The sequence below is a fragment of the Neoarius graeffei genome, chromosome 3 (genome assembly GCF_027579695.1).
Source record: "Neoarius graeffei isolate fNeoGra1 chromosome 3, fNeoGra1.pri, whole genome shotgun sequence".
NCBI lineage: Eukaryota > Metazoa > Chordata > Actinopteri > Siluriformes > Ariidae > Neoarius > Neoarius graeffei.
The window spans coordinates 58218451-58231681 of record NC_083571.1 but is presented as its reverse complement, the minus strand read 5'-3'; the positions used below and the strand labels follow the sequence as shown (position 1 = coordinate 58231681).

The following is a 13231-nucleotide window of genomic DNA, read 5'->3' as shown; positions in this document are numbered from 1 at the left end:
CGGTAGAGGTTGGGGGCAAACAGATGTTGTGGGAGGTCTTAATGTAATTTAGGAGATCTCTGTGATGAGTCAATTTTATTTGCTAAATTTGGACCAATATTGACAAAAAACTTATTAAATTGATTACACATTTCATCATTATTTGTGAGGATTTTATTGTCAACTTGCACTTTTTGTGGGACTGGACTTGTACTTTTCGTATGATTCATTACTTCATTGATAACGTTCCAGGTTTTTTTTACGTTATGAGAGGCATCTGAAAACTTTTTGTGGAAATAATCTTTTTTCGCAATTCTTAATAAGTGATTTAGTTTGTTCCGGAATTTTTTTATATACAGTACATTTCTATTCATCAGTATTGGAGACTTTAGGTATTTTTTAATACAGTTGATTTTTCCTACTTATCGATTTGAGTAAACCCTTGCTTAGCCATGGTTTACTGCAAGCATGTGGTGAGGTTTTTGCTGTTTTGAGGTGAAAACGTTTCTTGAATATAGAGGTGAGCATGTTGTGAAATAATTCATATGCTCTACTGGTGTCTGGTTCCTCAAGTACGTCTCTCCATAATGTTTTGGAAAGCATGTCATTGAATTTCTGTATGTTTGGTTCCATTAATTTGGCGATAAGTAAGTTCGTTTGTATTCATGTTTGGATGTTCTATTCCAGTTATCAGTAATATTGGAAAGTGGTCAGATATGTCTCTAACAAGAATATCTATTTTGTGATCATTGTTTAGGGAGTTAGTATATATGTTAACAATTAGGGTTGCAGAAATGGGCGTAATCCTGGTGGGTTTACTTACAAGTGGGACGAAGGAGGAAGAGAATAAATTATTTGTGTTCAGCGATGGGAAAATGAAAGCTTTTTAGAAGATCTATGTTGTAGTCACCAAGCATGTAGCAGGGGAGTCTTTCCTTATTAACTTTACTTATACAGAGAGAAAGTTGGTTATCAAATTCATGAATGTCTGTATTAGGTGGATGATAAAGACAACCGACAATTACATTTTTTTTTTCCTGTTTAGGCATTGCCAATTCAATAAAAGTACACTGGGTGTTTGTTCCTTCTGTTTCAAACTCAAGATCATTTTTTTCGGTATAGCTTAAACCGGTTCTAATGTACAATGAAACTCCCCCTCCATTCTTATTCTTTCTACAATGGTGAATGCTTTTATAACCTTGTAAACTATAGTTATCGTCAGTATCTTCTGACAGCCAAGTTTCGCTCAAAGCAATTACTGAAAAGTTGTATTGTAATGAGTACAGATAGTTATTAAGCTCATCAAAATGACATGATAAACTACATACATTTAGGTGGAACAAAGACAAAGAATCAGCGGTATCTTTCCAAGTGGGAACTGAATTTTTAAATGAGTTGCGAGAATAATATTGAGAAGTACTTTTTGTATTGCCGTACTAATTGTTAAAAAAGCTTGAGTCGGGATCTAAATACGAAACAGGAGATTCATTATCTTCATTTAGATAAAACGGGCAGAATACAAGAGAACTCAGGTAATCTGGGTCAGGTGCCTGGCTGAAGGGTTGCTCTGTGGCAGAGGTCATGGCGGTTGGAGAATAAAATATAGCAGTGTCAGTTTCCATTATCTACATGTATACTATAGAAATCATATATCATTATATATAATTAAAAAACATCATGCTAGGGCATATCTGTGTTTTGTTTTTTTCCGGATAACCAATCGGTCATAGTTTAGCACGGCATAGTCTCCACATTTCCGTGCTGCTTTCATCTCCGGTAGTAGTTTGGCATGCTTTTTTCAGACTGATTCAGAGAAGTCTTCACTGACATAGATTGTTCTTGAGATGTGATCTTGCGCAATTGAGCATAAGTTGTTTGTCTTTAAATTGGAGGAGCTTTATGACAACTTGTCTTGGAAGCGGATTTTCTCTGTTAAAAGTGCCGTTTTGATGAGCTCTCTCGATTTTGATGTTCTTTGACTCCAGCTTGAGGTTCTTGGAGAGAATCTCCTGTACTTTCACTTCAGTGTCTGCCCATGTTTCTCAGATGTTATCCCCTTCCACCCCATCAATGACTATGTTGTTGCATCTGCTCTGGCTTTCCAAGTAATCAATTTTCCTAGCTACCTCTGATACTTCCTGGATTTTGGAATCCTTCACTGTGTCTTGAATTGTGTCTTTTAATGAGTCTATTTCAGCTTGGGAGTACTGAAGGGAGGTTTTCAGGTCTTGGACTTCCCTTACCAGTGAATCAATCCTCTTATTAGCAGAGTCCATTAGCATCTGGGTGAAAGATTGGAATATTGACTCTTGTCTTTTTAAAAGATCTTCATCATACTGCTTGTTTTGCTTGAGCATTTCTTTCATTGTTACCAAGTCATCTTCGACTTGGCCTTTGTAACCTCGAGTGGGCATGATAGTTGAAAGTAACAGTAAAAGGGAATGATCCCACCTGAGTAATGATGAATTGATCCTGCTTACTGTTGAGAGTTCCGACCTGGGTGGTGACGGGGGGTGTCACTCTGAAACAACAATGAAAATGCCCGGCAGCCAATGGTGGGGGCTCCAACTTAGGGAGCCTGCTGTGGTGATTCCGCTTCATTTGCTGGGAGTGGATAGGGCGTCACCCTTTGTTGTTACTATGGCGTCAATTGTACCACTCTTCAAACGCCAGCAAAGTTCACTTCACATCAAATAGTTTTATTCCATATTTTGTTGCCTTTTTTTGTATTTTTTGGGGTTTTGTTTTAGAGTTTTTATTTCGTCCTTGGTTGGTTCAGCAACACGCTCCGCGTGTGCTCTCTCTCTCTCTCTGTTGCATGCATCTCTACAGGGGATAAATGTGGCAGCTACTTAAAGGTCATTTTTATGATACTGAAATGTTCTACTGTCACACAAATACTGACAGTTATGAAATCAAGAATAGGCATCACAGATTAATAATGAACATATGGACTAAGAAAAACAATGAACTTACAGTTTGTCACAAGCTGACAACCAGATACATCATTTGCTAAACTGGCCTGAGTGTCCCAAAAACATTGCGGCACAAAAATAATCGTTAAACGGTAAAGTTAGCAGTACAATGAACGCTCTCTCTCCTAATTAAGATGCTCTTACTGTTAAAAGGCTTTTGGGAAACCCACCCATGTTCAGTTTATAAATGACTTTAAACATGACTGCCATTAGTGTTCTCCATTTGTTTTAAGTATACTGGGGGAGTGTTGGTGTTTGAGATGCTTGATCATCTGATCAATGGATCCAGTCAAAAACATGCCATCAGGTATTTGTACTACCTGGCTATTTGTTTTTACTAGTCAACTAGTAAATAAAAAAAAAAGTTGTCGACCAGTCTTCCATAATCAAAGCCATACTCAGGTAAATGCGGCTTTAATTCTTAGGTTACATTGAAAAAAAAATCTTTAGAATGTACCAATTCCTAAAATGCATTGTTGATCCTGGAACTGAGAGCACACAGCATGGAAGCTCATGTCCAACAACAGAGCTTTCTTTATTTTTCAATGAGTGGTCTTCCTGCGATGGAAGATGGCATCACTACAGTAGTGTCGATTGGTCTGAGTACCACCTGAGAAGGAGTCCTGATTTCAGCTAGCATGCTCTGTTCTAACATCTAGCATGCTCAGCAATGAGTATTGAATGTATTAATGTCTTAGTAGACTAGACTACACAAGCCTTAGCATGTAGTATTGAAACACGACAAACTGGATCATGCTATCTGTGTTTCTCAGATAGATAGGAATATGTGCAAATGTTTTCCTACATTAGAGAGCAACAGAGCGAGAGAGAGAGAGTCCTTGATTCTTTATATATTCCTCATCTCCTGCATTGGCTGGGTGAGGTTGCCAGAGTTGATTATGGAAGTGAATGGCAGTTATCTCCACAGCACAAGGCGTGTACTGGTAATTAAGTGCTGAACTTTCTTTTTTGCTGTTTTTCTAACAGCACAAGTAGGTGATTTTCCAGTGCCGTGAATCAGTACCGTTTGAGAAAGAAAGGCCTGAAGAAAATTGCTTATGACAGGAGAAAGTTAGGTTTGGAGGCTAGGAAAGAAAACAAGTCAGAAAAAAAAGTGGGCACTAAAGTTTAACTCAAGGACTGGCGAGGGTGGACTGTGTGAACACCTTTGACATGTGTTGCTGCAGAGACTATTTCCCAAGATCATAGCTTTGTTTGTGCCTGGTCTACCAGGGCAATAATAGACAAGCAAATTGCACCCTATGGCTCATCAGCAGGGACAGAAATACAACAGCATAATTGCATCAGCTAAGAGAATCTCTGGACACCAGAGAGAGACAGAGAGAGACAGAGAGAGAGAGAGATAGAGAGAGAGAGAGATCGCAATGCCAAATGTTAACAAGAGAGATATCAAAGAAATAAAACCATCAGCGATCAAGTAGAAAACAGTAAACTGGAGCTGTTTTGTAGGCAGACTGACATGCCCCTAGTTTGAGACAATATTTCACGACACTGAATTGAGTAGGAGGGTTTGTTCATTAGCATTTAGTGTGACTAGAATCTAAATTAGCATCATTGTTATAAAGGGTTAGTCTGAGAATGAAACAACACAAACAGAAACAGCCTCCATTTTTGTTCACATTCTCTCCGTTTGAGAATATATGGTGCACAATTTCCCCTTTAATACAAATCACTGGTGTTGGATATTTGCTTCTTTAGCTTTTTACTGAAGCTATGAAGTGAAAAATAGCTATCAGGTAATGCAAGTCTATCTCATTGAAAAACAATTCAGTCTTTCACACTGTTTCAGACTTGAAACATGAACTTTTGGATCTTTACACATGAACAAACATAAAACGTAATGGGGACCACCATCAAAGTTTAGTATCTTTCTGCCTTTGAGACCCAGATTTGAACAAGGAATTATATACTTTTAAGAACCTCATAAAAGAGAAAATGTCAAAGATTCACCCAGTGAAAGGCTTTTCTTTACCTTTGCCACATATACTGTACTAAAGTTGCACTCTGAGCATAAATTCACAAATATGGACTCACTGTCATTTTACAAAAATGTATATTGATAAATAAGACTAAGACAAGTTGGCTATACAAACATCTGGTTATGTATTTACATATTAAAACAGGATTGTATTAAATTAAGCAAGCTCAGAGCATATGATACCTTTTGTACACTTATCTGGCCATGAGCTTCAGAATCACAAAGCATCTTACAATCTGATTGCATATTTGCATTTCTGTGTTGCCACACTTTCTTTGTTTCCACATGGAACAAATGGAAAGACACAATTAGCTCTGTGGAACAATAGATGCGCCATAGTATTCACAGTACTGTATTTTGACTTTAAAAGTTATCTTTGCTCGTTTGGCAAAAAACGTTTGCCGATAGGAAAAATCTGTGGTTGGTCAATTAAATGGTCTCTTCCTGTGAAAATAGAAAGTTTAATATTGGGCCATGTTTAATGTTGAAACAAATAAACAAAGAAAAAAAACCAAGTCTGGTTTGTTATACTAGGATGTGATAGACTTTTCACCTCTGCCAACTTTGTTGGAGCCTCGAGGTTATGTTTTCGCCTCCTTTTGTTTGTCTGTTCCCAACATAACTCAAAAAGTAGTGAATGGATTTTGGAGGAATAGTGAACCATTGGCCAAGTAACAACTGATTAGAATTTGGTGCAAATCTGGGTATGTACGGTATGTAGATCCAGGATCCAAATGTGTAAGCGGATCCCGGATTTTCTTGCCTGTTCCCAACATAACTCAAACAGTAGTGAACGGATTTGGATGAAATTTGGTGTACAGCTTTAGTATTATCCTAGGTTCAAGTGATTTGACTTTGATGTTGATAGTACGTGGCTTGGTGGAACTACCAAGTTCCCTTCTAGTATTTCATATTATCAACATTAACCTCATAGCTCCATTGCATTAACAAAGAAGCACATATTAGATGCCCAGGTAACCATAAAGCATACTTATAACACAGTGGCTCATACCGGTAAGCCTATGCTATATATTTCCTCTTTGGCTCCACCAGATGAATCATTCTCATAATTAAAGCTGTTCATAAGCTTAATCAGGAATGTTAGACTGTGAAAAATGTGTTTTGCATACAAAATGAAAAACTTCTGAACCAATGGTATAACCCTCTCAGATGAAGCTTTCATTCTATACCATTGGGCTCTGGCTGAGTCCGGAGAGAGTGTAGATTAATACTTCTCATCAACGCTAGGTAAATTGTTTACTGTGATGAAACATAAAAAGAAAGACCAATTTCCCTGAGTTTATTTGTAATGACATGCTGCTTTATTTCTCTCCCAGTGAGCACAATGTAAAAACTGATTTGTTGTTTTAACTATAAAAGTTAATAACCGGGCTGCCTTCAGATTTTGAGTTCATTGAAACTCATATAGTAAGTTAGCACCATGAGGCAATTTAACTTACTGCATGAGTTTCAATGAACTCAAAATTTAAGGTTCTCACCTGAAATCCTGCGTTAATTGATTATTTTCTGAAAAACGCATATCCTGTAAATGTTTTATTTCTCATACCACAGCAATTTACAAATTTTAATTAATTACTGAATGCCATTATCCATTTATAGTTACCTTTAATGTTGTAGAATGCTTGTGAAACAAAGCTAGTCCCTGTTATCATGTATATTATGATAGCTAGAAAAATCTGTTCCCTCACCAGCCTCTCTTTTCTCTTTTGAAGTTAATAAAACAACCAAACAACCAAAATGAAACTCTTTATGTTGCAAAAATAAAAACTGGAAATCCCCTGATCCTGAACACTATAAGAAATTATTTGTTGTTTTAACTGAAAAAAAAAAAACCTAGTTAGTAACTTAACATTTTGAGTTCACTGAAACTCACATAAGTTTGCACAATGAGGCAATCCATTTAACTTTCTATTTGTATTTCAGTAAATAAAAAAAAATTAAGGCAGCACAGTTCTTAACTTTTTTAAGTTAAAACAACAAATAATTTTAACAGTGAAGACTTTCCCATGGCGGAAAACCTACTGACTATAACAAAACATTGACCCTGGAGATGGTTTACGGTTATTTAGCACAAAAGTCTTTTAGCACAAGTTCTAAAGTCTCTAAGCACAACTCTAAGTTCTTTAGCACAAGATCCAAGAACACTTAATCTTTATTATGAATACTTACTGATCATGTTTAAAGATGTTTGATGGATTTTTTTAGGAAAGTTGCCGAGATTCCGATCGAAAACAAGCGATTGTATTTCCTGACTCCGCCATCTTGAAACCGCCATGTTTGATGTAGCCCATATGTTAGTCACCAATCCTCCCTCCAAATTATTTAACACAGCATGTACTCTGACACAGTACGTTGCTACAGCCAACTTCCAGGTTTGTTTTGTCTTTATTAAAGTGCGAAGCTTAAATGATATCATATTTATTATTTGCTAATTTGATAAAGAATGAAAAGTCAAGCGAAATTTACACGATAAGAGTTTAAAGAAAGCTTTTTGTTTGTTCTTTCTTTTTTTTTACAAAAGAAAAAAGATCGAAAGAAAGGAAAACTATGTACAGCTATTTCAATTATTTTATTAAGCTATTTACATTTTAAATAATTGCTGTGACTATGGTTTAACTACAAATATCAAAAGACACCAAATAATCAGATTTTCAGTCCATGTTTCAGGGATCAACAACTGATCCTTAACGTGCACAGCAGCAGAAATTCTGGCTTCCAGTCCCTAAGCAATCATAAGAAACACCTTCTTATATCAAGATGAGGTTTTTTTTTTTGATTATTGTGACCATAATCCAGAGTTGTGCTAAGAGACTTTAGAACTTGTGCTAAAAGACTTTTGTGCTAAATAACCCTGGAGATTCCTTCCAGAAATGTTAAACAAACATCTCCCTTCACGAAGCTTCACCATAAGTCCCTTATAAAATGTTACATACAGAAACGATAAGGTAATAGAAAGAACACATTAATATATTTGTGATTTCAATTACAGCTGGCACCAACACCTCTGACCAATAAAATCTGAGAATTCATTACAGAGTTGTGGTATAATTGTTTCCTCAAACCAGCTGTAACATTCTAAAATGGTCAAAATGAAGAAAACCCTGATTAGGCAGGGCTGTTATAATGCATTTACAGTAGGCGGGGTGAAATGTAAGGACTGTGGGAGACAAATGGGAGAGGATTAGAGAGATAGAGAGAGTTAAAAAGAGAAGCAGCAAGAAAATGGAAGGAGGTAGGGATCAAAGAAAGAAATGTAATGAGATATGGAGCAATGGGAGGATGCTAAGGATGAGGGAACAGAGGAGAGCAGCTTTAGAAAACGAAACGTTGCGACTGAGTGGGTTTCACTGGAATCGAGCTGTTGCAAAGTTTAAGGACTTCTTTTTCCCCTCCATCGAGCTGTTATAACTGCTGTCGTTTTGGATTTATAACTCTCTCACTGTAACATGTCCTACATGTTCTCTCTCATCTAATTGAATGTCGGGAGTGATATCGGAGACATGGAGAAGCAGGAAAGATCCAAGCCACAGCAAAAGGAGGACGAATGAACAAATGCAGCTCTTGGAGGGAAAAAAACAGGGTTTTTTGAGAAGAAAATTTGTCTCTTGTAGAACCATGATTTCTCTGGATCGTCTCCTTTAGAGCTTTCATTAAAGAGAAACCCATATGCAGCTCAGCTGACAGCTGAAGTAGGAGATTTGATTACTGTAATTTCAGAGAGACCACACAGTGTGAGATCAGTTAAAAAAAAAATCAGTTTGAGGCAATACACAGGATGCAGAGTCATACATGCACAATTATAGATGCTATTCAGTTTGACATTGAATTGTGAAATATTGGCCACATTTGATAGAAAAAAAACCTATCAGTTTGTAATTAGTCAAATAAGATTCATGATACGAGTCTCAACATACAGTACATCACAAACATCAATGTAGGCACGTCACGATAAATGTTAAAGGGACCTCATTTTTACAAAAATCTCTTAAAAACCTTTAGGTGATCCAATGGTTAGATGTCAGATTATTAAAATGCGTAGCTTTTCCACAAACCGTGTCAGGTTTTAACCCTCTGAGTTTGCAGTCTGTACGGAGGTAAGATAGGGGTGGCATGGGTGGTACGTACATGACGATAGTACATGACTAGTTAATTTTGGTTTAAAATAGTTTAAAAGTGGTTAGTGGTGTTAAAAGTGGTTATGATTATATTTATCCAAATTTTTCAAAGGTTATGTGTGTTTAGAAAGAGGTTTATGGCTGAGAGCTTGTCTGTTGGCTAAAATAAAATCGTAAACTTCGGATTGGTTTGGTGATTGGAGGAAAGGACTGGCAGCTCTCAGAGTTTAGACTGAGGTTGGATTTGATTTGCTGTTAGGTGGTTAAATTCTGCTTGTTCTTGATAATCTGTTTCTCTTCATCTGGATATCTTTCTGGTTATCACTATGGCTTATGGCTTTAACCCTTTGAGTTGAAAGAAACAAATTAACAGCCCCCTCCCTTTCTCACTTCCTGTCTCTTCCTTATTTATTCCCTTCTCTTCATTCACTTCTACTTCTCTTTATCTTGAACTAATATAGTATTATGTCCGACACTAATTGACCTATTAAAGTACAGATTAAAACGGTCATATACGCTTATGCCTACTGTAGGCATAGACAAATATCCAAATCTCCAGGGTGTCTACAACAAATCCTTCTTGCTAATGATTTCCAAGCAATATGTGGTTCACTGCCTGAGTATATTTCATTTGGAGGAGTAATTACAGAGGAGTTTCAAAGACTTCACATACAGATAATTTAGATATCTTTCAAAGGTAATGCTTGACTACAACTGTGGGTAAAAATATAATTAGATCATGCCATTAAAATAACAAATGTGTCACTGTGACATCTTCGAAATTTCTAATTCAGCATTTCAAATAAATTAATGTGGTTTACAATTTCATGCCTGAATTGGTGCTTAATAATTAATAGCATCAAGAAGATTGCTCCGAGCTTTACGATTAACTCAAAATCTAGACTTCATTTCTCTCATTATGTGAAAATGACAAACCTAATGCTCCTGAGTTTTATATACTGGATCTAGTATCTGACTAATATTGCTGGCCAGAATACAGCTCCTGCTTTTGCCTTTGAAGAGAAAGGGAAGGTAAAAGGGGCAAAATTGCTCACACTTCTTTAGAAATTAACCACCTACGGCATCACCAACAATAGCGCACGCGCAGGGAGGGTGTCTGGCACTCAAAGGGTTAAAGTTGAGTCAATTTGAATAGGTGAATCGTTAAAGTTCAGTCCCTTTAACTTTTAAAGATGCTCGCCAATCGTTCAAAATGGGATCTTTTTTTTCTGCGAACAAGATCATAATTGGCTTAAAGCTTCTATCATTAACATCAATGAGAAGAATTCACAACAGCCAAGTACACTGGGATGTAGAGTAGTAATCAGTGGAAAGGTTGAATGCTGGCTGTTGCTGGGAGGTTAGGGGGATGTTATGTGCGGGTTATTGGTAGGGTTAATACTCTGACGAGGTGCAGTCCCATATCAAGATGTGCAAAAGACAACTTTTATTATGATTTTTGGACACAGTAAATATTTTGTGCCAAGAAGAATGACATATCAATATAAAAAAAAAATTCCATTTTTTTCTTTCATCTACAAAATTCAGCCACAAAATTGCATAGCTAGAGACCAACTAGAAATGGAAAGAAAATAACAGTTTTCCATATAGCACTTGTTTAAAAGAGGATGATTAATTGTCATTATTATTAGTACACATTAACAAACTGGATAGTTCATTAATTCTCTCATTTTGGCCCTTCTGTTGTCTGTTTGTTGCCAAATGCCTGGGAATTACACCAAGCACTGATGGGTCTGCCCCTCTTTCAGAGATGTGGTTAAGTCAATTAGACGATTAGGTCATTAAGTGGGATTAATGGAGTTTATTACCTTTGTCGAGTAGCCACTCGTCTACTACCCGACCAAGTCTGTATGGGATTCTTTGTCTGGCAATAGCCAGGCGCTCATTATCAAAGTTCCCTTTAGAGAATTTGGAGAACACAAAACAAACAAACAAAAAAACAAAAAAAAAAAACAAAATTCAACATCTTACAATTTCAGTGTTCATAAGTCAAAAGATTAGAGGTCAAAGGTTAGAAATAAACAGGAGTTTAGCAGGTTATTAACTTTAAAATCAGCTTTAGTGTTTGCGACAAAGATGTTATGCTTTTTTTTGGTTAATTTTTTTGATGTTGTTGTTCTTGGTTAGGAAGTTAACAAAGCCTTAGTTACCATGTGTTTTAAAATAGTAGTTTAGTGATGAGGTAATGAGTTAAATATATTTATGAAGAATTTATAAATTCACTGTTTACTGGTTCATAGTTACAGGAAAGGCTCATTTAATAAATATAAACACATTCAAAATGCTTACTTAAAAAAAGCAATCATAATACACAGTATATAATGCAGTGAATATATCATGGTGAACAGTTTTCATAGTTTGTTGAAAAGGAAGATTTTTTTTGCCTTGTGTGTCCTCTGAAATGAAAAAGAAAAAAAGAGCAAAAACCACATTTTAACGAGCTTTGATAATTTAACCCAAATGAAATCGCAGATCTGTTGATGCTCATCAAGGATACATTTGATTTTAGTTATTGATTCAGTTTTACCACACCAAAACTGGTTAAATAAGTAATATAGCTGTCAAGGAAAAACAATGTGAAAAGAAAATTTTAAGATATGATAAAAGTATCTGGTTCACACACACACACACACACACACACACACACACACACACACACACACACACACACACACACACACTTTCATTCATAATTTACAATGCTCATATCCTCCCTTAATCGAGACCAAAGCTGTACCACTAGGATGCTGAACATGGCACGTGCAATGATGAAATAAAGCAAGCTATAGTTGATTGTACCACAATCAGCTGAAATGTTAACACAAAGAGCCATATTCAGAGTTACAGTGGTGCTTGAAAATTTGTGAACCCTTTAGAATTTTCTATATTTCTGCATAAATATGAACTAAAACATCATCAGATGTTCACACAAGTCCTAACAGTAGATAAAGAGAACCAAGTTAGACAAATGAGACAAAAATATTATGCTTGGTCATTTATTTATTGAGGAAAATGATCCAATATTACATATCTGTGAGTGGCAAAAGTATGTGAACATTGAGGATTAGCAGTTATTTTGCAGGTGAAATTAGAGTCAGGTGTTTTCCATCAATGGGATGACAATCAGGTGTGAGTGGGTGCCCTGTTTTATTTCAAGAACAGGGATCTATCAAAGTCTGAGCTTCACAACACGTTTGTGGAAGTGTATCATGACACGAACAAAGGAGATTTCTGAGGACCTCAGAAAAAGCGTTGTTGATGCTCATCAAGCTGGAAAAGGTTACAAAACCATCTCTAAAGAGTTTGGACTCCACCAATCCACAGTCAGACAGACTGTGTACAAATGGAGGAAATTCAAGACCATTGTTACCCTCCCCAGGAGTGGTCGACCAACAAAGATCACTCCAAGAACAAGGTGTGTAATAGTCAGCGAGGTCACAAAGGACCCCAGGGTAACTTCTAAGCAACTGAAGGCCTCTCTCACATTGGCTAATGTTAATGTTCATGAGTCCACCATCAGGAGAACACTGAAGAACAATGGTGTGCATGGCAGGGTTGCAAGAAGAAAGCCACTGCTCCCCAAAAAGAACATTGCTGTTTGTCTGCAGTTTGCTAAAGATCATGTGGACAAGCCAGAAGGCTATTGGAAAAATGTTTTGTGGACGGATGAGACCAAAATAGAACTATTTGGTTTAAATGTGTAGGGACGGATTGCCATGCCATAGCCATAGTAACCATTTATGAACCATCTTCTCCCTTTCACTGTATAGCATTGAACACACCAATCCCTGTACTCGATGCCATGTTCTATCTCTGCCCATTCTTCTGACTCCCTGTAATGGTATTGGATACAGAGATGATACCGGATACCAAATACAGTGATGTCACGACTGTGCTTTAAACCTGCGGCGGAATCGAAATTCCTTCTCTCTGGCGGTGGGTTTCCACGTGTGAAAGAGACATCGTTACATCTGTGCTACAGGAGAACAAAGGACAAAGAACGAGCTATTGATATCGGACCTTTAGCCAAAGTTCAATGTATTTGATCTTTGCATAGTTGTAATAATAACTATGTGAATAAAATACTGCAGCCCACGCAGCATGTTAAAGAGAAAAGGCGA

At 36.8% G+C, this 13231-nt stretch overlaps 1 protein-coding gene across 3 annotated transcripts in view; it reads right to left on the bottom strand.

Annotated features, from left to right (window-relative positions):
- Positions 1-13231, bottom strand: part of nrxn2b (neurexin 2b) — a 1271620-nt gene that overhangs the window by 58043 nt on the left and 1200346 nt on the right. For all 3 annotated transcript variants that reach the window (XM_060917059.1, XM_060917060.1, XM_060917061.1), the window contains one exon: positions 10919-11008. In XM_060917059.1, the coding sequence (XP_060773042.1) occupies positions 10919-11008 (90 nt within the window). The remainder of the gene's footprint in view (positions 1-10918; positions 11009-13231) is intronic.